The following is a 27,972-nucleotide window of genomic DNA, read 5'->3' on the forward strand; positions in this document are numbered from 1 at the left end:
AGGACCACATCTGCCTTTCTTAGTGCTAAGCAACATGTAGGGCAAAGCCTGAACAAGCAGATGCAAGTGGTTCTCACAGGTTGCTGTAAAGGTGCTCCTGGTTTGGAGACAAACAATCTGTTACAAATACATAGTTGCATATCTGCATCTTGTGCTACTGCATTTCATCCCATGTTACAGTTGCTATGGCCAGACAATCCACTTACTTCAACTACAGTCATGCTTTCCTCTTTATTTGTGGGAATTGCCATGTTCATGTTCTCAGTCTTACTGTGTATATCCACATTCATTAAAGTGGAGAATATAAAGGCTGGAAAATATCAGGGATCACAGGCAGTGCAAGATACAACTGCCCTGTTCCTCCTCCCCTGTTCTGGACAGGAGTCCAGCTGATGCTGCATGGCCCCTGGTCTCAGCCTGCTCATCTGTTCATATGTAATCTTACTTGGTGAAAAAGAGGCAAAGCGTTAGTTTTAAGTTATCGGCTACTTTTAAGGATCATACCTAAATTATCCTAATCTCAACTCCAGTAACAATGCATAGAAATACACTTCCTCTATCTTTCCTTTGTGATTTTTATACATGACGTATCTATAGCTCCTTCCTCCAGCCTCCTTGAGATCAATTCTCATACTGCTCCCATAGACTCTAAGATCAAGGAATTTTTCATACTTGTGGACTCTCTAAATACTCCTAATTCTTTTCTCGTGCTTGTTTTTTATCCACTTACTTCCTAGAGGTCTTTTCTCCTTTGCATAGGTTACACACTACTGCTTGTTTTAGTATCTTAAAGAAATTCCAGGTGTTTTCCACCTCAGGTCCTAGAAGTCATTATAATCATTTTTTATTAGGCAAATAGCAAATTAAAAGCCATCTCATTTGCTAACCTTTGGCTCTTTGACAATGAGGGATAGCGAACAATCATTCTGTATTCATCTTCTGCATATCATTCAGGATTTTATCAGCTTCTGTCACATAGAATCATAGAATAGTTTGGGTTGGAAGGGACCTTAAAGATCATCTAGTTCCAACCCTCTTGCCATGGGCAGTCACCACCTCTTTCCCAAAAAGAAAAGTCTGTGCTCTTGGACCATGGATGGGGGCAGACATCATCATAGAACCCTTGACTGCAACCAAAGAAAGTTTTCTAAAACTCTTTTCCAATACCTTATCTTGATTTCAGAACCAAAACACTTCCTTTTAGAGATTATTACATTTAAAAATCATGTAGGAACAGACATCACCAGCGACAATCTATATTTTCAAAATATTTGCTCATTTTGGTTTTCAGATTTAACAACTGAAAACAAATTTTAAATGACTTTGTTAATATAGCTATGCCAAAATAACCCACAACTCCTCCCAGTTTTTCCTTATCCTAACATCACAGTTGGATCCAAATGAAGAGTCCTGCTTTAAATCAAAAACTCACATGCTAAGCAAGCACACCTTTAGGAAATCATGTTCTATTTTTAACAGTGGTACTCATTGAGGTGAAATATAAGCTTAAACACTCACATTTCTTTCTATGAAGAGAATTGAAACCATTATTTCTATGTTTCTTTTTCATGAAACATTTTCTTCTTGTATTTTGTTTTTCCTGACTCCTACAAGAGTCGCAATCTACCTCCACATTACACGTCAAAGAAAATTTTGTTAGGCTGTGGAACAACGCAAGAAAACACTCATTGTGCTAAATCTCCCCAGAAACCATCAACAGCTCTTTCAAACAAAAAAAAAAGCTATCATCTTCCTGCTTTAATTAAAGGTTTTGGAAGCATTCAGTGAGATTTAACCTCAAGAACATGAAAGCACAGAACTCCTTTGGTGGTTGTGTAAGAAAGATCTAAGGAAGGTATTTAGCTGCCGTTTGTATTTGACCCTTTCTACCTGAGCGCACACAGTCCTGATTGCATTTGTCTGCAAAGCAGCCGCCTGCGCTCCAGCACTCAGCGCTGCACTCCTCTTCTCCAAAGGAGGCACACAGAGATCAAAGACAAAAGGGGTTTTTTCCAAGTTTCTCAGTCCTTAAACGTGCAGTAAGTGAACCAAGCAGCTTTCGGGAGCATTTCGATACCCCAATAAATGCAGCTTTTTTGATATCCCCACGAAAACTCACGGAAATCCAAACAGCTCTGAAGCTCCAGGCTAAAGCAATTTGCTGAAGGTCACCTAAGAAGGCTTGAGAGTATGAAATGAAGAAAAATGGAGAAGTGAGATTAACCGTTTGGCTACCTCTCTTTTCTCTGTCTACGCTGGGATAGATACAAATAGATAGAGCACAGAAATTACAGCCCAACACACCCATGACCTGGTAAAACAAGCAGAAAAACCTGCACCCAGCATCACTTCTACAAATACCTTTGTATTCTGACTTAGCTGTCACCAGCCCCATCAGAAGTAAAACAGACTGAGACCAACCTCCATCCCTGAACACATGCAGACTGGGCAGGACGCGAAACAGCCTCTTGGGAAAGAGAGTGGTTTGAACCAATCAACGCTGCTGCTCTGGGGAGGAAGAGCTTGTTTGCACCCACCACCTCCACTGCTCCCAGAAGCAAGGGCAGCACAGCAGCCTTCCTTTCAGTGCTACAAGATCAGGCTGCACGTGTTTGAGTGAGTTTTGCCAGGTCTTGTGCAGGAGCCGTGTGCTGAACTGCACACACCCCAAAAACAGGGCAGAGCAGGCACTTTACACACCAAGAAGCAATGTGGGAGTGCACTCTGTATGTCTATACTCATGGAATTCCATACCTTTACTTGCATCTTCCCTGCAGGTCTAGTGAGATGATGTCAAAGCTCCCTTCACACGCTAGAGGTTGGGCTTGAGTCAGCAGAATCAGTTGCTAGAACCAGCTCCAACTCTACCACCTTCCAGGGCAGAGCTGATCACAGACTGGTCACCCACAGCCCTGTTTCCTCCTCATTCCAAGCTAACAGCAAATGCACAAATCAAAATACAAAGCACTAAGGGAAATTACAGCTCTGGCTGTGAGCGGGGACCCCAGCTAACAAGACACAGTTTGTGCAGAAGCTGTTATCTCTCAGTCTCTTATCTGTGAAGCAGCAACAAGAGCATTGCACCTCCTGAGGACTAGGAGGCTGCATATTCTGAAAATACAACAGACTGTGATGCATACCAGTGGACTGGTAATAAGAAGAACAGGCACTGGGTTTGTTTCAGAGCTTTTCACTAGTAACAATTTGTCATTTCAAAACTGCAAAGCTGCTAGTATATTCCCATCTTTGTTTTTACGATATGATTATTGTGTCATATAGTTTTGGCCCATCAGGACTTGATCACAAATTAACTAACAAAAAGGAGATGAGAGCTGTAAAGAGAGTATAGCCACTCTATTTAAATATGAGCAGTGCCTACCCTGATGTATGAAAACAGACAGTGCAAAATCATTTTCATTACTGGAGCTTGTTGCAGTGCAGGAAATGTATTCTGAAAAGATTAGAGGATGTAACGTACTGTGTGCACATGGTTTGCATCTCAGCAGCACCTGATACCCCCTATTCATGCCATCAGAGTTGCATCTGCTGACACTCACCAGTCGATTTGCAAGAGCGATGGTACATGCTGTAGCTTCAGCTTCTTGCTGACATTTGAGTTTGTCTGAAGTGGCCTTCTCGAACTTGGCTGTAAGCTTTCTCAGGTTCTCATTGAGGCGCTGCACAGGGAAAAAAAAACCAGAGAAAATAACAGCACAGTTTCAAGGAAAACATCTCTCAAGAGATGATTCATCCTGCAGGCAAGGCTGGTCGAGCCCCACCACAACTCCTGCTGCCCAGGCTGGCACCCAAGGCGCTGTGGCATCAGGAACAAGAGCAGAGCAGTGATGCACTGTGCTGTTTTACGTAGCTGTAGTTCCAATATTTGGCACAGGGCAGAGGCAAAACCCTAATTCATTTGTGGCTCTGCCCTGGTGTGAATTTAAACTGGGAAAGGAGGCTCCAATAGCCAAGTAGAATCATGGAAAGGCTTGGGTTGGAAGAGATCTCAAAGCCCATCCAGTTCCAACCCCCTGCTATGGGCAAGGACACCTCCCACCAGATCAGGTTGCTCAAAACCCCATCCAGTCTGGTCTTGAACACCTTCAGGGATGGGGCAGCCATAACTCCTCTGGGCAACTTGTGCCAGTGCCTCACCACCCTCCTCATGAAGAATTTCTTCCTAATGTCACCTAAATTCTTCCTAAATCACCCCTCTTTCAACTTAAAACCATTCCACCTCATCCTGTCCCTGCACTCTCTGATAAAGGAGTCAATAAAGTTGCTTGGCTCCTAAACTGAGCATGTGCCACAGGATGCTCCTGTCGAGGAGCCCAACCAGCTTGAGGTGGGGCCACCTACTGTTCAGGTCAGCTGCAAAGTGCTTCGAGGCTGGGAAGGGGCAGAGAGGGCCAAAACCACCTGGAGAAAAAGAAAAAGAGCCCTTTCCTTAGACAGAGTTCTGCACACTTTGGTCTGAAACAAAGCAACAGTTATCATAAGCACCTGGAGCATACCACTTCTGATAAGAGAAGTAGGAGTAATAATTGATTCTATCTGCACCCACTGTAAACTGCTCAAGGCTAAACTGCTTGCAAATCACTTCAACACACTAGAAACAAAACTGAAAATGAAAAAGGATTATATTAGGGATATCTGCAGGTCTCCAGGATAATGGAAAACATAAAGCAGACTCCCCTTGACCTGCCTTGGAATTAATAACACAAAAAGTTTCTGTCTCTGCATGTATATGAATGTATGTATGAACATATGCTCGTACAAATAAAGTGCCACTACACAAGCATGATCTTATAGAATCACAGAACTATGGAATCATTAAGGCTGACCTCTAAGATCATCCTGTCCAACCCCACTGTGCCTATTAAACAACATCCCAAAGTGCCAGGGCTTCACATTGTTTTAACACCTCCAGGGATGGGGAATCCACCACTGCCCTGGGCAGCCTTTTCCAGGGCTTCATCACTCTTCCAGTAAAGAAATTTTTCTTAGTATCCAATTTAAAACTCCCCTGGTGCAACTTGAGGCCATTTTCTCTCATCCTATCAGTTGTTACTTGGGAGAAGAGACCAGCACCCACCTCACCACAACCTCCTTTCTGGGAGCTGCAGAGAGTGATGAGAGCTCTCCTCAGCCTCCTCTTCTCCAGACTGAACAGCCCCAGTTCTCTCAGCCATTCCCAGAACCCCTGTGCTCCAGATCCTTCCCAGCTCCATTCCACCTCTCCAGATGTGCTCCAGACCCTCAATGTCCTTTCTTGCAGGGAGGAACCCAAACTGAACCCAGCATTCAAGGTGCAGCCTCACCAGTGCTGAGGACAGGGGGATGATCCCTTCCCTGGTCCTGCTGGCCACACCATGGCTGATCCCAGCCAGGATGCTGTTTGCCTTCTTGGCCACCTGGGCCACTGCTCAGCTGCTGTCCCTTGGGTCCTTCTCCACCAGGCAGCTTTTTTCCTAAAAAATCTATGTATCTATGAACTATGAAGAGCTGATTATACCTGCAGTACCACGCCAGACACACTCTACAGTAACACACAAATACATGTGTGAACTGCGAGCATCCATCTTCCTTCTACATCTGCCCTCCCCAGATTCATAGCAACCTTATTTCCCAGGCAGACAAAGGAGAGGGGAAGATACTTAAGTATTTTTGACAATCAGAATTATTACTAAAAATGGATGTGTGACAACTCGGGGCCCAGCTGTGAGCACGTATGAATCAGCCTCGCATCAGTCAAGGTATCCAAGATATCCCAGCTTGATGTGCAAGGATATACCTCCACATCCACCCCCACGCTGAGCAGTGTATCATTACCCGTCTGCAGAGGAAAAAGCTTGCTTAAACCAGTCAGTTTTGCAAATGCACACCAGTGGAATAACACTAATGCCCCTAACGATTGCCATTTTCTTTAACAAAATCTCACTTCTTAAAACAAAAACAAAAAGATAAAAGAAAAGCTCAGGCATTAAAAGCTTTGGAAAGAGCACCATAAAGGGATGAAAAAAAGGTCCCCCAGCACCGTATTTCACATCTAAGATGGGAGAATTGGAGATTAAAGACCTCTAAATCCATCCTGGTGCTGTGCCTACCCGTCCGCAGCAGGAAGGGGATGTGGAAGAGCTTGGGAGATTTTCTTGAGATTTTTAGTTTAAAAGTGGTATAAGCATAGAAACGTATGCAATGGTTTGGGTTGGAGCATTTTAAGAATAGCAGGCTGTAGGAAGCATCAAGTTTTGCATTTTATACCATGCTTCTGTGCTGGTGGAAGAGATGAGGACTTGGAGGAGCTCAGCTGGAGAGGCTGTGCTACCCCCTTCTCCAAGTGCTCATCTCAAAGTCACTTCAAGACAAATTTGCCAGCCCAGCAGACAAAACACCGTGGTTATTAATGGGGATTCTGCACAAACAGTGGTGTCAGCGCAGAAGCAGAGGATTCTTCACTCACAGATCCCAGATCCACAGCACTTTAAGAAAAGGCTGGTTTTGGAGAACACGTGGTGGCTGCAAGCATAGGAGTGACGTGGAGAGCAGTGAGTGATGGGATGCTGCGCTGCTGTCTGAGGATGGGCTGGCAGGGCTGGTTTCCACACTTTGCTACTAGCGGGTAATGGCTGGGGTGGGCAGGGAGAAGAAAAGCAGTTTTTAGTAGAGAGAGAATTTCCTGAAGGAGAAAGAGAAAGACTAGAAGTTATACTTTCTATAGAAAGACACTTCTAATCACACAATAATTTCTTCTATTCAGCGATTTATTTATTTTTTAGAGTAGCAAAAAGTCTAAATAAGGAGGATGCTCAAGATACTGCAAGAGGGAGCTACTCAGTGATGAATTATTAGACAACTACTAGAGCAGTCTTCAGTCCTGGAAAACACACCCTTCACTGGGGATGAAGCACAGGGAGCCAGTCCAGTCCAGCTCTGTGCTCTCAGTGCTCTGAATCAGCCTTCAATTCCTCCTCCCTGCCCCTGTGCAGCACACCAGGAACATAATGGCTTGAGATAATGATTTTTCTGAGGACCCATGAGCAGAGGTAAATTGCATTTAAAAAATTAGGTAGGAATAACAATAATTGACCTCTTAAGGTGTAAGCAAGGCTGGAGAAGAACATGGTGAATTCATAGCATCATTGAATCATAGAATGGTTTGCATTGGAAGGGATCTTAAAGCCCATCCAGTTCCACTCCCCTGCCATGGGCAGAGACAACTCCCACTGGAGCAGGAGCTTCAAGTCCCATCCAACCTGGCCTTGAACACCTCCAGGGATGGGGCAGCCACCAACTGCTCTGGGCAACCTGGGCCAGGGCCTCCCCACCCTCACAGGAAAACATTTCTTCCTAATATCTAAATCTAAATCTCCCCTCTTTCAGCTTAAATCCATTCCCCTCATCCTCCCTCCCCTCCATGCTCAAGAACTCCTCCCCAGCTTTCCTGTAGCCTCTTTCTCTCTTCCAGTATTGGAGGCTGCTCTAAGGTCTCCCTGGAGCTTTCTCCTCTCCAGGCTGAAGAAGCCCAACTCTCAGCCTGTCCTTGTACAGGAGGTGCTCTATACCTTGATAACCTTTGTGGTCTCTTCTGGTCTCACTTAAATGTGGAAAGCAGCAATAAAAGGTATAGAAAAGACTACAATCTACTGAATCTTTGAATCCCCACTCTTTCCTTAAAAATACATGAACGCAGAGAAGCATCTTGCTCCAAAGTGGAGGACTTTTCCCTAAGGAGTGACTACTGTGATGAGTCCCACCAAAGGGCAAGCACTTACGGCAATTTTGGCTTTGATGCTGGCCAGCTTGTCCTGGGCAGCCGCCAGCTCCGCATTGGCTTTGCTCAGAGCCTGCCGCTTTGGCTCCACATCGCAGTACACCTCGTGGAAGCGCACGATGTTTACCACCCAGGAGCAGAGACCAGCCGCAGCATAGGATTTGGTGGCCACGTATTCAGGTTTAAACTTGGGATCTTGTAAATAGGGCTGAAGGGCTTTGAGGCAGTTCTCATGGATGTTCTCCTTGTTGAACTTGATCAAGGAGTCCAGGAAGCCATCCACCCTGGCCATGGCAGCTTTTGCTGCTTTCCAGCTCCTGTCCTTGGGAATCTTTCCTCCTGGGGCCATCAGCACCATCACAGCTGCAGTAACGTTGCTGACGGCTGAAGGTGGTGACCCAAAGGACCTCAGCTCTGTCAGATTCATCTGAAAAGAGGAAAACAACGTTGTTAGACAAAAATGAATGGGCTTTCTTTATACTTTGCCACTAATAGAGTCAGGCTCCCAAGCTATCAATCTGATAAATTGGGTTTCTCTTGCCCTGAACATTGCTACCGTTAAATCACCGCTATGCATGTTTACAGCACTTGTGCTCAATTCATTGCAACCAGCTCCTCATATCCCACCTGGGACCTACACAGCTTGGTATTGCTCCCCAGACTCCCACCCTTTCCCTGCTGCCCACCATCCTGCCCGGGGTAGCAGGAGTTTTGCTGCCCTCATGGAAGATCAGGATAAGGAAAAAAGAAACCTTTCCTGATAATACCCTCTATAAACAGCCCACAGCCCCTCTAAAACTGCCTTGCAGTACTTCCCTCCATGCTCAGCTACTCCCTGTGCCGGAGACACTCATGCCTTAAGGTCTTACTGAATTATTCACATGCACCCCTGTTTTCACAGGGCCACCATCGAGCCCAAATTTAGGCACTTTAACCAAGCCCCTCCAGCAGAAAAGCAGTCACCTGGTGAACAGGTAGCTCCCCCTTGACAGTGAGCTGATCTACAGGGACACCCTAGCCCAAGGGGGAGCTCCCATCTCCTCCACTGCCAACACAGGCAGTTTTAATGAGCCCCTAATATTAAGTGAATATAAATGAATCTTAACCTGAGCAAAAAAAGCTGAATCGCTGAGAAAGCACTTGTTTCTTAATACACTTGCAACTGCAACAACAATGTGATGCTGAGACAATGAGAAGCTGATACCTGAACTCCTTGGTAGCTGACTCTGTATTCCTGCATCCTACTTAAGAGCTTTTCTCACTGTTCTCCCTATTAATGTTGCATATAACAGTGCTGTTTGAACAAGATTACTTACATAATTGGAAAGAAACTATATATACATGCATAAATGTTGCTGATTATTCATGTCAGTGAGCAGGTCAAGCTCCCTGATGCATCCCTGATCAGCAGGTAAAGGAGACCGTGCCTTCCAGTGTTCTCCAGCTATAGCTTTACAGGTCCCTAGAGAAAATCCCAGCATCTCCCTAATCTCTGCCTAATGAGATATTCCACAGCTCCAGCAGAAAATCAAAACTAATGAGGAGACAAACGTTTTCCCTTTGTACAGCCCTTTCCCTTCCAGGAACAAGAGCCAAAGCAATACATCTCTGCAGCAAAGCCGCATCTTTCCTGAAAATTAATCTTTCAGGAAACAGTGCTCAGACAGCAAGACCGAGGTAAGGAACTGGCGAGCCCTCTGAGACACTCTTTCCTGAGTCCTGAAGGATGGTGACAATAAGGTGACCTCCCTTTCCTTGTGGGGCAGGATGAGAAGAAATAGAGCCAGCCAAGAGCAGAGAAGATGTGCAAATGAAGTACCCACCTTCAGTTCCTCCTGCTCTCCATAGCCAGGAGTAAAAGGTAATGGTGCAACTTGGTGGCTGCTCTGAGTGACACCAGGGACTGAGCATACATGAGCTCTCAGAGAGTCAGTACAAAGCCCAAAAACATGGGCCATCAGAAGATGATTGCCCTTGCCCCAGTGCAGAGGTGAAATACTGGATTTCCACAAGAATCTTTACCCTACCTTGTTTAGGGTGTTCAGAGCAGCCTGGGCAGCTGCCAGGGCAGGCTCAGCTTTGGCCAGGTCCTCCTCGCAGTCCCTCTGTTTCTGCTCAACTTCCCGGGTGATAAGTGCCACTTTTTGCTCCTCCTCATCAGCAATTGCCTTCTCCTTGCTCACTTTCTCCGTCTCAACCCCCACCACCTGGATCAGCTTGTCAGCATCATCATTCTTCTGCTTCAGCTCCACTTCTTGAGCAGCCAGCTTGGCCTTCAGCTCATCAACCTAGAGGGAAGAAATATGTGCAGGAGCATGGACGCTCGCTAACCTGCTCCCAGCCCTGCCCAGCATCACGGGCTCACACTCAGGTGGGGCACAGCAGTAGTCAAAAGCATGTAGGGACTGTGTGTAAAGCAAGCAATGCCTTGGCAGCACAGAAAAGCAGAATTTCTAACTGAAGCTATTGATGTTCGGCATCTGCTTCAAGTGGAGAGTGGTTTCTCAGGAGTCTCTTTGTGCACATCATGTGTCACCACCTGCTGCCTCGCACTACAATGCTGTTTTCACCAGCTGTAAATCCAAACAACTCTAGGCTCACAGAAGCACATAATACATTCAGTCAGCAAACTCAGTGGCAGTTTCTTGTAGAGCTCCAAGTTTTTGGGGGCTGCGGGAAATTCAAGCAGAGGCTTCACTGGTGGCAGATAGAGTTTGTGACTTTCTGCCCCAAAATGAGTAACTGTGCTGAATATGTATAATGAATGGAAGCTTTAGAGGTTTACATGACCATGATAAAACAAGCAAGGGATTTAAACCCAGTAGCACTAAACAAGGCTATGAAATTTATCAGGGAGTGCAGGGACAGGATGAGGGGGAATGGTTTTCAGCTGAAAGAGAGGATTGAGATGAGATCTTAGGAAGAGATGCTTTCCTGTGAGGGTGGGGAGGCCCTGGTACAGGCTGCTCAGAGAAGTTGTGGCTGCCCCATCCCTGGAGGTGTTCAAGGCCAGGAGCAACCTGATCCTGTGGGAGGTGTCCCTGCCCACGGCAGGGGTTGAACTGAACGGTCTTTAAGGTCTCTTCCAACCCAAACCATCCTATGATCCTATAATTCTACAAAATGAGCAGACATAAACTCAGCCCCCAGCACAGCTCATGAGAACAGAAAATGCCCCGAGGAAACCTTCTTTCAGCCAAGCACACACAATAATGGAAGGGAAAGTGACTTACAATAACATTATTGGGATTTATGAAAAAAAGGAAATTATTAGGGCTTTGCCTGAAATATTTTGAAGCCCAGATATGTATGTTAGTGTGAAGGTCCCTGCCTTCAAAGAAGGCTTGAGTTAAGTGTTTAATTCCCAGTGGAAATGATGCAAGTTGGAGCTGTGATGTATATAATGCTCTGCTGGACCCTCTGCCAACAGATCACATCCCATCTCAGGGACACATGGTGACTTCCAGCCTCCCTCACCTCCATCACTGCAGGGCTTGGAACACGAAAGGAAAAAATTGTGCTTCCCCAGTGAGGCTAAAGATCAAATACAGTTGAGCAGGGGCAATTTAATAGCGTTAGTGCAAGAGCTATGCCTAAGTAACCAAACTCACTGTCACTTGTGATGTCCGAGAGGTGGCACAGGGAATGTATTTTTATGAACTCCACTCCTCCAGTTTCACCCTTTCAGCACAACAAACAAGTTTCTTTAATGCCATACTCTCAGCCACAGCAAAAACAGGCTGTCACATCCATTTCTCTTCCCTTCCCACACATCGTAGTGCCCAGACATAAAAATGCCTGATGAGACACCAGTGAGCGGGGAGACAGAGTCACAGCAGAAACCTTAAGTACACCCCCAACAACAGCCTCTGGAGCCGTCCCTGGCAAAGCAACACGAGGAATAAAGGCATGAAGAGTTCTCCTCTTTCTACAAACGTCACAGTAAGAGAAGGTGAGGTAGAATGTAAGGTAGAAATGGAAAGAGCAAAGCAAACGAGATTCAAAGGTAACATATTGTAACTCCAACAGGGAAAGAAGAAGTGTTTGCCTACCAGCAGGACAGAATAAGAAGAATTATTAAGGACTAGAAAAGCAGGAAGGCAGGCTCCCAGAAGACAAATTTTATCTGATTGTCCCTGCTTTGTTTCAAGAACACAAAACACACCACAGAGGTCAGCGATTAATTGATAGAGCAAGCAAGACTCGAATCTGGAATCCAGGGATGCAATATTAACTGAAGTAATCCTAAAAATTATTCCGTAATGGGCTCCAAACATAGCACTGACCTCTTCACGGTGAAGATCACTGAAAAACAAATGACTCATCCCACACATTGTTCCATGTCTATTATGTCCTAATAACTGGAATCCAGCTTCTGCATTTCTGAGTGCTGAGGATAGCCACTGCCTTCAGGGAAAGGTGATTAAGCATGTAAAGTAGTGGAAAGCAGTTTTTTAGAGGAAAAGTTGGTCGATGGTATCAAGATGCTGGAATCTCAAAAGAAAAAAACAGAGGAGGGGAGGGGGAAGAAGAGTAAGAGGAGAGGGAGAAACTGGAATGGCTAAATCAAAAGTACCCTTGCCACTACTTGCACAACAGCTCCCTTGTGCTGAGGACACATTGAGCAGTCTACAGAAATACATAAAACTCATAATCAACCTCTCATGGCATCCAAGCAGCAGAAACTTGGAGGATGCTCATGATGGGAGCAGTAGTCCTCAGACCCATGGCACAATGAGGTCATACACAGGTATCAAAATCCTCGTTTGCTTTGAATATAAAAAACCCCACAGTGTATCGCTTCCAAGTACCATGAAGCCAACCTGGCGATGCCACAACGGAGTGAGACAGAACACTTGTCACTTCCTCAGCACCAATACCCATCCTGGGTGAACATAAAGTTCATGGCTTTTAAATTCATATTCAAGATTGAATATTCTGGTAGGATTTCCAGTACTGTTAAGTATCCCCACTCTGGTTTCAAATGAACAGCAGTTTTGACTATTGCGCACATCTGATAATTTAGATGTTTAATTTTAGGCCCCCAGTGCTAATTTTAGATTAAATTTTGACATATTTGTCCTAACTACTCTGCATCTTAATCAACTTCACAAACAGGCATTTCTTGCTGTAGCCTCACTTTAACCAGATATGAACATTGTGTTCTTTCAACCTTCTAGCTATAGAAAAACAAGACCTACAGGTGCTGGGGGTTCCCATCTCCTCCCCAGTCCTCCACCACTGCTCAGCACCTGTTTTGTGGCTTGTTAAAGAACCCTTGCCAACATAACACCCACAAGATATGCCTGAAGAATACAGAAGGGTCTCTACGCTTGACCGATACTACAGGGACTTGTTTCTTCTCAAAAGTCCAAAACAGTTGCTCCCGATAAAAAGCAGACCCAAATCCATCTTGTCCACCACTGAGGCATCATCAAAAACAGCAGCACTCCACAGGTCAGCAGAATTATTTGCCTCCATAGGTGAGGCTCTCTTTGCACTAAGGGCATGTACTTACTGCTCAGGTTGGCTTCACTGATTGTGATGGGTGCTCTCTGTTCCTGGCTGTCCAACCTCAGCTCCATCCCTACAAAGCAGATGCTGAAACCTGCAAGGGGAACATGATACATGCCCACTCCCCTCCTGTGTCCTCAAAGAGCAGTCCTGCACTATGAAGAAAGCAACCATTTGCAGTGTGATGTAGACTATCAGAGTCAAGAGGCGCTAATAAAGCCCATACATCATCCTCCAGTACGACGTGTATCCTATTGAGCATGACAGACATGATTCATGCCCCCCGCATTATCCAGAGTATATATATGGAAGGGGTCGAACCTGCTAGTCCTTCATTCACATCAACTCCCTGCATTTCTTTGGAGCAGCTTCAGGAGAGGCCCATTTGCCACAACAGAAGCTTCTAAGTGAACATTTGTATGAGTTAATAGAATATGAAATGGAGAGAAAAATGTGAGTTTAGCAACAGAGGTAGAAAGCAAAGCTCTGAAAGGCAGTTTGTGCCACTGCAGAAAGGTCTGGGAAAACACAGAACAACATCTAGTCATTACCAGAGAAGAGCACCAGTGTTGCTCTTTAACAGGGATTTTAGGACAGCTAATCTACGTTTCAGATAGGCCTTAGTTTTCCTTAAAAATGGATAGCATAATGCAAGGAAAACTGAACATCAGCCTCATTTTAAAAGGATGGTTTATTTAGTCTGAAAGAGAGGATTCTTGCTGAAGCTATTGTGAATTTCCTGGATGCATCTCCAAAAATCATTTATCTCCCTGCATTTTCCAAGCTATTTTATCACTGCAGCTGAAATTTAGAATCACAGAATGATTAAAGTTGGAAAAGACCTCTGAGGCCATCAAGTCCAACGGTCAACCCAACACCACCGTGTCTGCTGTGTCCTGAAGTGCCACATCTACACATTCTCTACACCCCTCCAGGGATGAAGACTCCACCACTGTCCTGGGCAGCCCCTGCCAGTGCTTCACCACTCTTTCAGCAAAGAAAATTTTCTTAGTATCCAATCTAAGCCTCCCCTGGCACAACTTGAGGCTATTTCCTCTTGCCCTATTGCTTGTTCCTTAACAGAAGAGACCAGCACCCACCTCACTACAACCTCCTTTCAGGGAGCTGCAGAGAGCAATAAGCAATAATATTTAACCATTAATACAAGATACACACAGCCAACTGGATCCCCATCTTCTTTCACTTAACATGATCCTTCACGGTTACCACCTGGACTGGAAATGCATCTCTTCCCTTCTCCTTTCCAGTCCAGAACATGACTTCTGCTCCTCCAGGAACCCAGTTCAAGCCAAACCAGAACCAGGACCCAGCACAAATCTTACACGCTTTTCAGACTCAGCCTGTAAAGTTCTCCTTTGAGCCAGGATGCAGAGATGTCTCTAACAAAGAAACAAGGAAAACCAACAACACGTAACCCCGAAGAGTTAGATTACCTGTGCAGTGGTGCTGTTGAGCTTCTCCAGGCCATTCTCCAGCCGCTCCATTTTTGCTTTTAAATCCTTGCCCTTTTTCAATAGTAAATTCTGATAGAGTTTGATTTGTTCAAGGAATGACTTTGGAGTGGTGTAGTTATACCGGCGCTCGTTGCTCAGATACAATCGAGATATCTCGTTGACACTTGTGTGGACGTAGGCCATGAACTTGCTTATTGAATCTTTCACTGAATCCTAAAGGTAAGATGAGAAGACAAGGAGAAACTATTTTAAACAGAACAACTACTTATAATGCAGACTTGTGCCAATATATAAAGGAATTTATAAACCTTTTATTCTGCTACAGGAAAATCCAGGATGGAACATCTAAGTTGATGCCTTTTCATTTGTTATCAATAAAATAACTTTGTCTGCTCGTATACTTTATACCTCCTTTTATATCTTTTTAATTCAGACTTTATCTTATTCCAAGTCATTTTTCTAGGATTCAGCTCTACAAAATAACAGCCTTTTAAGTATAAATCTGCCCTTTTCTTCCATACAAATGGGGAAGCGCACGCTCAAAAAAAAAGAAACATTGTAGACTTTATTCTTCAAAAATCCTGCTCAGAAAACCTAAATAAACAGAACTGAATCTCTTTTAGTCTAGGAACAGGTTGTCATCAATAGGAACCTGACATATTTTTGCCCTTGAGAATTACAAATGCTCAGAGCTGCATGTGGAGAGAAAAGCCCGTGTTCCCTGCAATAATCAGAAGCATCAGGTTATTTTCTGCACCGATTTGTAAGCTGCCTCTCTTGCTAGCAGAGCTGTCACTGTACTGGTGATGCTATCAGCGCAGAGACACACACAAGTGTGGTGCCCACAGCCACACTTCTGCTAAGCTTCATGCCCACTGCTGAAACGCCTGCACCGGGCAGAGGCATAAGCTCAGACACCCACGGATGCTGGTGGGTGAGGTGCTCACCTCCACAGTCTCTGTTTCTCGCAGAAAGCGGAGGCTGACAGACTCGAGGGCTTCCTGCGGCCACTCTTGGAACCAATCTATGGCCGTGCAGCTGATGATGGCAGGAAACCTCCTGCTGCGGACACGCAGCTTGCTACCAACAGGTGAAAAACACAGTGCAACCTGTGGAGCCCAAGGAAGGAGAAGGTGACAAAACATAGGCAGGAGCCAGTACTGGGCTCCAGCCGTACAGCCCAGCACAGGATCTACCAGACACTTAGACTCATAGGATGGTTTGGGTTGGAAGGAACCTTAAAGCTCACCCAGTTATAACCCCCCGGTCACCTCCCACTGGATCAGAAGCTCCAAGCCCCATCCAGCCTGGCCTTGAACACCTCTAGGGACGGGGCAGCCACCACTGCTCTGGGCAACCTGTACACCAGGGCCTCCCCATCCCTACAGCAAAACATTTCTTCCTAAGATCTCATCTCAATCTCTCCCCTTTTTCAGCTGGAAACCATTCCCCTTGTTCAATCCCTGCACTCCCTGATAAAGAGCTCCTCCCCAGCTTTCCTGGAGCCCCCTTTAAGTGCTGGAAGACTGCTCTAAGGTCTCCCAGGAGACTTCTTCCAACAGAAGATCTCAAATCACAAGCTGTACAAGGCTACAGTTTACTCTTGAGTCCTTGCACTTCAGGCCAGGAAGCCTGGCCTGGAAAAGGCATAATCAAGCATTAAACACATTTTTCTCCGCAATAAAAGCAAGCAGTGGTGTTAAGCATTGCTCTGACCAGAGCAGAAGCCTGGCACACCTTCAAGGCTGCAGCTGAGGTTTAACTTCCTCACTCTTTCCTGCTTTGATACAAGGCTTCACTCAGCAGGGAACTGGTATCCAGATTCAAGTGGTACAAGCAAGAATTAAAGCAAATGGATCTGAATTCTCCTGGCAGGACTGCAAGCCTGCCTGGATTTTTTACTCTAAAGCCAACACTGAAAAGGGTTGAGGTGACTGAAATTCAAGCTCTGCCTTTATCAGAATGAGATTTTTTTTTTTTTTCACACAGAGGAATAGCTAAAAATTTCTGAGTTGCAGCAAATTGTGCTGGGTTTTTGCATTCTTCTGGCTACAGATTATCAATAACATGAAGATTGCACCTCTTTCCAACTTCTCCAAGCAGGAATTCCAGGTCCTGATGCAACCCACTGAAACTCCTGTGCTTAGTTTGGAGAATGGAAAGGCTCAGCTGTTGAAAGATCTTTCTAAAGTCCAAGAAGTGATGACAACAGACAGCATTTCCTACACTTTAGCCCTGTGTGCTAAAAGAATCACAGTTTGTATCACAAACAGGCAGAAAAGCCTTTCAGGCTGCAGTTTGACCTCCCTACAAGGCAGCCCAAACCATTCCCGCTCCATGCCCCTGCTCCAAGGTTGGTGGTGAGGACCCAATCTCCCCCAGCCGGTCTCACCTTCAGCTGCCGTCGAACACGCTCTATAAAAAACTTCCAGCAATTCTCCCTGGAGTCCACCAGCCCCCGGCCTTTGACTTCATTCCTCATGCTGTTTATGATGTTTTCAACTTCATCGTCGGCGAAGAGATCAGGGATTTCACCTAAGGGAAGAGGGTATGGTTGGGTTTACTAGTCTGGGCATTGTTGCAGCCTTAGAGCTTAGAGCAAAGGGAAGTGGCTGCCTCTCTCTTCAGAAGCTCAGGGAAGTCCCTTCCTTGAGAAAACTCATTGTGCCAGGTGTCTGCAGCAGCAAAGTGTCCCAGAAGTTATTCTGCTAAAGAAGAAAACACTTGCAAGAGCAAACTTTCTTATAAAAGCACAAGCTAAATAGACCTAGAACAGAGCCAAAGTACAGAAAGTCTGTTTTTTTCACATCTGCAGTGCTAATTAGATTACTAGAAAAAAAAAATCGAACACCTAATACACCATATATGACAATGAAATCCTTTTGGGTTTGCAAATGAATTAATTCCATGTACAATTTCTGTTCGATGCTATTTCTACTAGTGGTCAAATAACTCCCAGATCAGCAAAACTTTTTAAAAGTTAGAAATGTTTTAAAAACTTTCAAAAAGTTAATATTTATGCAGCTGATTGACAAAAACTTAACCAACCAAATATTTTTTCAGTGGTTCCTTTATTTATTGCTCCCTTTCTGGCTTCTGTTTTGATTGAAATCTTCATTGTTGAGTGAGATACCGTCAATATGAGCACTAATCACTTAGGAAAATACACTAATCAGAAAATTGCTCATTTATAACAAAGACTGAAATATGTATTTTGTTCTAGCTTCTTCGGTGATGATAAGAAGTGAAACAAGTAAGACAAATAAGCATGCAGATAGCAGAGAGCAGCCAGACCCATCACTCAGCACCAGCTCACATCACGAGAAGGCTCAGAAGCCACCAGGTCCCTTCAGTCTGGCTGTGATTCTCACGTTCCAGGGAGGCAGCAGAGAATCACAGCCAGACTGAAGGGACTGGGAGAGAATAAGCTGACCTGGACATCCCAAAGCCAGGCTACTTGTCCTGCCCCTTGGTGCAGAACACTGCAGAGCTTCACTTTGAGTCATGAGATGTTTGCAGTATCTACTATGCATAAGAGGGGATGGGAACTACTCACCGCTCTCCACAACCACCCCTGTCCTTACTCCTGGTTACAAATACATCCCAGGCAGGGCTTGTTTACTGCTGCAACCATCTGGCCAATTTATAGCCACATATGTCAACTCTGGAGTTACTCACAAACTATAGCTCCAGTGTGCTGTCAGCTCTCCACCCCTCACCATCCACGGAGGTCACCTGAACCAGCTGGTATCTTCCCACTCCCGACTCATAAATAAGGCTGCAAGCAGCACACAGTCAGTTGCAGTGATTTACCAGGAAGTCTGGGGAATATGACCACTCTGGGTTACCCAGTGGGGTCACGGTGACCCAGCTACACGCTGCCGTGTGCGCTGTAGCTGAAGTGCACCCAGCACCAGGAGTGCTCATCCACACATACTTGTGCTGTGTTCCGCAAAAAGGAGCATTGGCACCTAAACTGACTATTCTGCAATTGCTCCACAAGCAACAGCTCAACATCTTAAAGGTATCTGGAAAAACAATGAGGAAAAGGACTAGAACAGGATAACATTCTGGTTTGAGCTAAAGCAAAATTAATTTGCTAACTTTTCAGCTAAGCCTTGTCTAAGTAACTTCATTTTCTGAAAGTCAGCTACACATTTTCAGTATCTGTCTCTAGAAATAGTAATGCTTAAAATTTATGATTATTACCAAAGAAATGGGGCATTGGCATGCAGAAAAGCCACTGCTTATACTCTTATACCTACTTTCTATGAAGACCAAGGTTACCTTCGAGTTGGTAAAGTGCCCTAAGTCAAAGGGGTGAAAAAGTGTTGTACCTGCAGGAAGGGTGGACAAGCCAGGTGACCCAAACTGACCAACAGAGGATTCCATCCCATATATGTCATACTCGGTATAAAAGTGAGGGATCATGAGAGCCAGTCCCTTCTCTTTAATGGCTGGTTTCTAATGCAGACCTTGTGTGTCCTTTTGCCCCTCATCCCAGATCCAAGCATTCCTGAATCAAGTTCCCGAGACAAGCTCCCATTTGCCAGTGAGTCCAGTCCAGGACCTTTCCCTGTGCCTGCTGAGCAGCAGCAGTGGTGATGTAGTCCTCAGGGGGCTTCAATTTCACATATTTGTATATTTTTTACTATTTCATTTATATTATTTCCCTATTATTATTATTATTGTTTCATTAAAGCTGTTTCCATTTCCAACCCACAAGTCTCTCCTTCTCATTTTCCCTGTGTGTAGGGGGGGAATTGAGATCCCAACTGCCTGCATTTGGCTGCTGACCTGGCCAGGGTGGGTCTAAAACCTTGACAGATAAGCAAGCAGCTAGCTGAGGCACACAGATATGATCACCTGCTGGCTGTGCATCACCCACCAACTCACAGCCACTCCAGCCAAATAATCTATCTAGGACAACCTTATTTTATTAGAATCATAAAATCCTTGAATCGTTTGGTTGGAAAAGGCCTTTGAGATCATTGAGCCCAACCACATGTGTCCACTACTAAGCCATATCCCTGAGCTCTTCATCTACCTGACTTCTAAGTCCTTCCAGGGATGGCAACTCCACCAACTCCCTGGGTGGCCTCCGCCAGTGCCCGAGAACACTTTCAGTGAAGAAATTTTTCCTGATATCTAATCTGAACCTCCCTTGGTGCAGCTTGGCAGGGTACCTGGGAAACAGCTGACCTTACTATTAAAGACTGAGGCAAAGAAGGCATTAAGTACCTCAGCCTTATCCTTAGTCTTCATCACTATTGTTCTCCCTGCATCCAGTAAAGGATGGAAATACCTCAGATGTATCAACAGATGAAGAGTTAGACTTTTGAATTGCATGCATCCACACTCCAGCACTGAGATATGTACCTGATGCTAAGAAGTCATTCACCAACACCAGGAACTGCTCGTCTACCACTTGCGCGTCGGTCATCAGGAACACGGTGCCTATGTTCTTCACACCAGCTTTCAGGTACAGGTTTGCCAGGTCTGCCTGGAGGTTGAAAAGTAAATGGACTTAGCTGTTATGCCTACATTCTGCAAAGTGTGGGCTAGGTACCATGCCTATAAGCGGGATAGTTCAGAATCTTCCCATTAATTAAGAACAACACAATTCCAATTAATTAGCATAAAACCAGACTTTGGCCACTCTCCATCTTCACAGCTGAACCTTCCAGATTATATGGGGAAGTCTATTGCTGTTATCACTACAAGGCATTACCCAGTAACATTTTACATGCTCAGGTCTGTCTAACACAAAAATGAGAGGAAAGTCCTGGCCAGCACCATTAGACAACGGGAAATTCCTGTGGCCGAAAGACCTAGAGGTCAGTGGATGTGGCTGAAGACATCAGCCACAGTGGATGTGGCTGAAGACATCATCCTGGGTGTGGAAACTGCTAGGGGAGTTCATGAAGTCTCACTCCGCCCTGGGCTGAGGGTACAATAAGTCACACGCACAGGGAAGCTAAAGCTCCACAGGGGCTGGGAGAGACAGTAATGACTGGAAATGTTGGCCTTTACTATTCCCAGAACTTCTTGTTCAAACATGGATATTTTTCAGTTGTGCATTTATTCTTGCTCTTCCAGAGTCTGAGTCACCCTTAAGTCTCTCACTTCCCAGAGATGCTGACAGAGAGCCTGCTCACGTGGAGAAGTTGTTTCATTTCAAAGAAGATAACATCCTCCTAGTGAGTACATCTTGGTTTTGAGATCCAATCCTTTTCCACCTCCAAATCACTCCAGAGCAGATATCTCACTGATAAATTAACTCCCCTGTCTTGGTTTAATTAGAAGTAATAATCAAATAGAACTTTTCTGGTCCTTCATGATTTCTTGAACAAACACAAAGTGGATGTCCACATTGCTGGGTTCCTTCGCACAGCCTGGTGCTGACACTGAGCCTTGGGCTGGAGCAGCTCTGAGGGCTGGCAGAGGACATCAGTTCTACCTGCACCCCACACAGACATGCTTCAGCGAAGCATTTGAAACAGAATTGCTCCTCTCTGCAGCACAATACGTGTCGGGGTCTTTTTATTATCTCCACAACAGTGTTGCTCAAGATGCAACAACAGAAAGTTCTCAGGGCAAGTTCTGCTTTTTATTTCCTTCCCGCCACCTCAGCCTTAAAACCCCCTACCTTCAGGTCAGGGATCCCATATCCTTTCCTCAAAGTGATCTGGAAAACCTCCAGAGAGCTAATGAAGGCTGCCAGTCTGGTCAGGCTCTGCTTTCCGCTTCCACCCACGCCAACCAGGAGAACATTTCCTCTGGGGGACTCCAGGATACGGTTGATGCGGCAACTAAATTGAAGCATACAGAATCTCTCATTAATAAGAACATTTTTCTTTTTCTCTGCCCACTGCTTTTCAATACATATTTTATTCACTAAGAAATTGTATTCTGAACAGGATGAAAAACGTCAGTCTGAGAGACATGTCAGCAATCAATCCCCATCTCTGCTGAGACCTAAATAAAGGATGCAGCTGATGGAAAAAAATTGTTTGGTGGCAATTCAGACTCTGTCCCATTTTTTTCCACCTGACAAGTCCTGCTGGACATAACTATTAAGGTGAAGGTCTGGAGATCTTTGCATGGAAGACGAGGGAAAATGTACATTACATTGACATGCAATAACTGAGAACCACTTCCAAGGCTCTGATCACTTCCCCAGTAAACGTTTGTCTTCACAGGGCATTTAGGGTTCATGTTCAGGTGGAGTACTGCTACACATTAAATATTCATATGCATCTAGAATGGCATAGAAACACATCTGGAAAACACAATCAATGTTTCTCATTTATCCAAACCACAAGTACTTACAGGTATCTCACTTCTAAAACTGAACTTGCTGTTACATCCAAGGTCTGCTCACTTTTCCTGTCTGAGAGCTGAACAATGAACTCTGCCTGCCTGCCTCCAATTTATTCTCCTTAAGCCATCACTGACATCCCCATGTGTTAAAACTCCAAGTGAGTTAGAGGATCCTACCTGTAAAACCTTACTGTCCCATGTCTTAAACACAAGCATCTTTCCCCTCTTCACATCATTGCCTTTACTCAGCTCGCTCAACTGTGTATTTTCCTAATCTAATTAACTGCTGTATGCAGAGCACGAAGGGCCGAAGATATTGTAAAAGCAACCTGAGTTTAAAATAACCACCAACATGCAGTCCCTCCATCTGACGACCTCAGGCAGCCCTGAGGTTTCACAAATGCCCTCCAAACAACAGCTAGAGAAGCAGCGCAGAATTTGGGCCGGACACATCACATGGGCAGATGAAGCTTCTGCACACCTCCAGCTCCATCAGCAATAATTATGAATATGTACATCCCCCAGGAAAATCCCTGGAAGCAATCGGCACAGATAAAAACTATGATGACACCATAAAGCCAGAAAAACTCCTTACACGTGGCACATGGCATCCTCAAATAGTACCAGGTTCATGGCAGCATTGACTTCATTGTAGTTGTCCAAAGCTTCCACAAGGATCTGGTTCAATTTCTCCCAGGTTGGAACTGACCTATAGCTGGGTTCACCGATGCCTTTAGCAAAATGGCAATAAACATTCATCCGCCTGGTCTGCTCTAAAGTTTCTTCAATATCCTGCCAAATTAAAAAAAAATATATATATTTATACACATATGTATGTATGTAAACACGTATAGGCAAGACCACTGCAGCTCTAGGTCATCTTTCCAAGTAAAGTATGGTGTTCCAGCAAAGGTATTTTTGTAGAATCATGGAACCATTAAGGCTAGAATAGGCCTCTAAGATCATCCAGTCCAACCTTAAGCCCAGCACCACTGTGCCTACTAAACTGTGTCCCAAAGCACCACGTCTACACATTTATTTGAACACCTCCAGGAGTAACAACTCCATCACTTCCACTTCTTCCCCACCATTTTATGCCCATATGGTTGCATCTGCACATTGGAAAACGGTTAAGACGAGGGAAAGAAAAAGCCCCAATACTGACATTTTTTTGCTCTGACAACATTTTCCTATGTCAAATCCTCACTCGTTACTGTAAAAGAATGTTGCCACAAGAACAGCCCTGCAGCAACAGCCACAGTACTCGGCTGTTGCATGGACAATGACAACATCTGGAGGAAAAAGTGCTGTCTACACTACTTCTCACTTCAGTGACACTTGTGTGATTTGTACAGCAGCACTGCTGGGTGATGCCAGGCCTAAAGTAAAGCAGGTCCAGAGCTTCCATGAGAAAGTTATTTTCATAGAATCATAGAATCACCACGTTGGAAATCACCATTTTGGAAACAAGGAAAGCACTAGGGATTTGTGCCTGCATTTCACTTTGCTCCCATCAAGACCAGGGATCTGACCATTCTTCTGCTTTTGACACAGGAAACTCAAAGCACTTAAATAAAGGAATTTAATTAATTCACAGAGCCCAAATCTCCTTTCCCCAGTGCCCTTATGGAGTACATCATTTCCCCATATTGCAACACTGGCAGCCCAGGATACAGATGGCAGAAATGTTGTCCCTAGGCTCCCATCAAGAGCACTGCCCTCCAGGCAAGTCAGAGATGGGTAGACCTTGGGGCAAAATATGCTCTTCCAAGGAACATTTTTCCTGCAAGCATGTACGTTATTATCAGAGTTATGAATCTCAACACTTACGTCATAGCATTTCTTCACCATCTCCAGCTGCATTTTATCAAAGGCATCATAATCCTTTTCTTCAACCATCTTGTCTCGGTACACCCGGTTTGACTCATGCAGGTAGAGCTTCACTAGGTCTTGGGGTTGCTTCAGGCATTCAGGGGTAGAGAACAGGAGGCCCTGTGGGGAGCAGACACAGTCAGTAAACCCTCTCTTGACTCTAAGGGACCAGTCTCACCCCAGCATCCATAGTACCACACTGGAAAACGGCTGAATCACTATAAAAGCAGACTTATTATAGCAACCTCAATCATAGAATCACTAGGTTGGAAAAGATCTTTGAGATCATCAGGTCCAACTGTACCTGTCCAGTACTAAGCCATGGCCCTAAGCACTTCATCTACCCATCTTTTAAACCCCCCCAGGGATGGTGACTCCACCATCTCCCTGGGCAGCTCTGCCAGTGCCTGAGAACCCTTTCAGTGAAGAAATTTTTCCTAATGTCCAATCTGAACCTGCCTTGGTGCAGCTTGAGGCCATTTCCTTTTGTCCTATCACCTATCGCTTGGGAGAATTGAATTTCTGAATCAGCCCCTCCCCAACACCTCTGGAGAACAAGCTCTTTCTTACCCCTGAGCTCTCAAAGCAGTTTATATTCATTGTTACACTCATATTGATGTCCCAAACAGCATCCCCAGCGCAGCCTGACTGGGCTGGTGGTTCTGATCTCAGAAGCAAACAGCATGCAAAATCAGGCACCAGTCCAGATGTGTGGCTTTTTGCATCCTGATACTGCACCACAGGCATTTTGTCAAGAATAAAAATGGGTTGGAAATTTTAGTGGTGATGATTTATTTTTTTTTAATCAATTAATTTTAATTAGGTGCATTCTGCCTGCAGGAAATATTAGTCGCTGTCTGCTTATCACAGTATGTTTACCATGAACTCCATTAAAATGCATAAAAGTATGATATTTCAAAGAGGTGTCACCTACAACTAAGCCTATTAACAGCACACAGGGTGTTCAATAGCACGAATTAAATAGACAGCCTGTATTCCCAACATCTAATTACTTATATATAAAATATTAAATGTATTAAAAGCCACGTAAAGCTGTCCCTCTATGGCCTGTGGCTCAAATGGTTCGGACTTCATAGTTGTTATTACAGCTATTTTATTTATTTTAAAGCTATTTTATTTATTTCAGGAAAATAACAGGGGGGAGATCTGACAACTCGAAGAGAGAAATGTGAAACTCATCAGGTTCTAAAAAGAAAATCACTCATTCACTCTAAAGAGCCTGGAGAAGAGGAGGCTGAGGGGAGACCTCATTGCTCTTTTCAACTACCTGAAAGGAGGTTGTGGAGAGGAGGGAGCTGGGCTCTTCTCCCAAGTGACAGGGGACAGGACGAGAGGGAATGGCCTCAAGCTCCACCAGGGGAGGGTCAGGCTGAACATTAGGAAAAAAATTTTCATGGAAAGGGTCATTGGGCACTGGAACAGGCTGCCCAGTGCGGGGGTTGAGTCACCTTCCCTGGAGGTGTTTAAGGGATGGGTGGACGAGGTGCTGAGGTGCATGGTTTAGTGATTGATGGGAATGGTTGGACTCAATGATCCGGTGGGTCTTTTCCAACTTGGTGATTCTATGATAAGACACCCCAAAGCTGCAAAAGTTGTTGTGTTCTTGATGCAAGCACATGTCAAGCTACCTCAGATGGAGGAAAATCCACTCAGCAATCTGTAAACAAGTTATTAATTTGAGCATTTCCCCTCTTCTCACTTCGCAAATCCAACCCTCCTCGCTCCTCTCAGCAGAGCTACTGGGCTCTTCCAAGAATACAGCCAGCTGCTCATCCAAGAGCAACAGGAATACTCCGTGTGTGAGGCTGAGCTTCTAGGAGATGCCATCGTGTCCACAGCAGGGATGCACGAAGGATGCATGGTCATGGGTTGCTGCATCTGCGATGGATGTGGTGCCGACACAGAAAAGGAAAGTGGATAATCTCTTGCCCCTTGCCACAACAAGGCAACTTTCATCTGGTTGCCGAGTCCTCAGATTCTATTTCAGCCAAACCTTTAAGCTTCTCCTCCCCACCAGAAAGGCCAGAAGCTGGTTAGGACTGTCGCACTGAGGTTTTTCTAGGCAATCATATCAAATATCATGACATGGGTGATCAAATAGCAAAACACCTGAAGCAGCTGTGAGGAGCAGCTGTGCCTGTTGGGGCAATGATCAGGGATCACTGCCAGGGATCACCACCCTCTGGCTGAGACTCATCAGACTGGGATTTATAAATGGGTAATTCTGAGTGACAGGCTCCCCAGAGGGCTTAATAATCACCCCAGGAGACGGTGGGTATTTGGCATGGAAGTGGGGAATGTGCTAATCAACCCAGCAAGAGTAGTCCTTCTCTGTTGCCGTCATGCATCAACACACCAGTGGGCTGTAGCAGCCCTGACAAAGCAGGACCTGGCCTCAGGCAGTTACTCGCTTTCTTATGATCTCCATGAAAAGGAGGAGAGCGAAGAGCAGCCATGACCCCATCAGCCTGCCAGGAAGGTTGTCCCCTCCCAGCTGTGCTGAGGGAAGTCCAGGAGATGCTTCCACTGCCCATTCAAGTGCTGCAGAGACACCTCCCCACCACATCAGGCTGCTCAAGTTCCCATCCACCCTAGCCTTGAACCCCTCCAGGGACGGGGCAGCCACCACTGCTCTGGGCAACTTGGGCCAGGGCCTCCCCACCACCATCGTGAAGAATTTCCTCCTAACATCCAATCTAAATTTTCCCCTTGTCCAATTTAAAGCCTTTTCCCCTTCTCCTATCCCTGCCCTCCCTGATCAAGAGCCTCTTCCCAGCCTTCCTGGAGCCCTTTGCAGCACCGGAAGCTGCTCTAAGGTCTCCCCAGAGCCTTCCCTTCTCCAGAATGAACAACCCCAGCTCTCTCAGCCTGTCCTCACAGTGGAAGTGCTCCAGCCCTCGCATCATCTTCATGGCCTCCTCTGGTGCATTTCAATGTTTGCAAGCTTGATGTTTCCAGGGCTCTTTAGCAAGTTTGGCCCCAGGTAAATAGCAAATAGTGTGAGGTCTGAGAGCTGCTGAAGCCCACGTGGAGGCAAAGCTCAGCTGGAGTGAGCCACTCCAGAGCCACCGCTATCATCTTGCTGTCAAGGAAGAGATAGAGGCCATTCTTCCTCAACTGCCATAGATCTTAATGTGACATGCTGCTTGAAAAGCTTGATAGAAATGGGAATAAAAAGCAAAATACAACCCTGCTGAGTCGATGATTATTATTTTACAGTAATGACAGATATAATTTAGAGCATAATACCATGGTAACCCTTTCAGATGGAAAGAAAGACAGCAAAAGGGCTTTCTCTGGTGTGAGCCAGCAGGGAATGTATTTTTAAAAAGCATAATCCCCAACTCTGTCAAGGCAGAAATCAGTCTTCTTTAATCAAGGGTAAATTGCCTGGAGTGTACCAATCAATTTAACTCTGTAGCATATGCTTTGACTCAGAGGTGCAGAAAGGGGACATATAAATGCAAGGCAAAGTAGTGCCCGACTTCAACCACAGACAGGAGCTGCTCCAAAGGGAAAGTACCAAATACCACCTTCTGATGAGCCCTAATGATTATAAAAAACTGAAGGGTGATCTTGGCCCTGCAATAGTACTGTCAGTAAGTGATACAGTCCAAGGACAAGGAGCCAAGACTGTCACTCCTACAGATCTTGTCTAGTCCTACTGCAGCCTCCTCTTGCCCATCATCCTAGACTGTGGTTTCCAGCCTCTCCTTTCCCCAAACATTTCCAGTCAGACATGACAGCAAACGTAAGCTGGTTTATTACAGCTAGATTTTATGGAACTTGCTGAGCCTTCTGTAACTGTTCAAAACCAGCCTGTGAGGCCAAGTGCTTGATGACAATCACAGATTTTGAGGCTCTTTGTTGTCATTTTTCAAGATCAGGAAGGAGCATCCCTCAGTCCAGAGCTTAGAGGGTTTCCAGGTCAACAGTGATCTGAACATGCTCAGTGCTGGCTTCCTTCTTCCCTTGGCTCCTCATCTTCACCCA

At 45.2% G+C, this 27,972-nt stretch overlaps 1 protein-coding gene across 2 annotated transcripts in view; it reads right to left on the reverse strand.

Moving 5' to 3' along the window:
• DNAH9 (dynein axonemal heavy chain 9) overlaps window positions 1-27,972 on the reverse strand; it is a 177,235-nt gene that overhangs the window by 82,185 nt on the left and 67,078 nt on the right. For both annotated transcript variants that reach the window (XM_069872298.1, XM_069872299.1), the window contains 10 exons: window positions 23,917-24,078; window positions 22,682-22,878; window positions 21,413-21,575; window positions 20,143-20,266; window positions 17,156-17,298; window positions 15,711-15,872; window positions 14,743-14,976; window positions 9,802-10,062; window positions 7,776-8,201; window positions 3,558-3,677 (listed from right to left, as the gene is read on the reverse strand). In XM_069872298.1, coding sequence (XP_069728399.1) covers window positions 3,558-3,677; window positions 7,776-8,201; window positions 9,802-10,062; window positions 14,743-14,976; window positions 15,711-15,872; window positions 17,156-17,298; window positions 20,143-20,266; window positions 21,413-21,575; window positions 22,682-22,878; window positions 23,917-24,078 — 1,992 coding nt within the window. The remainder of the gene's footprint in view (window positions 1-3,557; window positions 3,678-7,775; window positions 8,202-9,801; window positions 10,063-14,742; window positions 14,977-15,710; window positions 15,873-17,155; window positions 17,299-20,142; window positions 20,267-21,412; window positions 21,576-22,681; window positions 22,879-23,916; window positions 24,079-27,972) is intronic.

This window comes from Phaenicophaeus curvirostris, chromosome 19 (assembly GCF_032191515.1).
Source record: "Phaenicophaeus curvirostris isolate KB17595 chromosome 19, BPBGC_Pcur_1.0, whole genome shotgun sequence".
Taxonomy (NCBI): domain Eukaryota; kingdom Metazoa; phylum Chordata; class Aves; order Cuculiformes; family Cuculidae; genus Phaenicophaeus; species Phaenicophaeus curvirostris.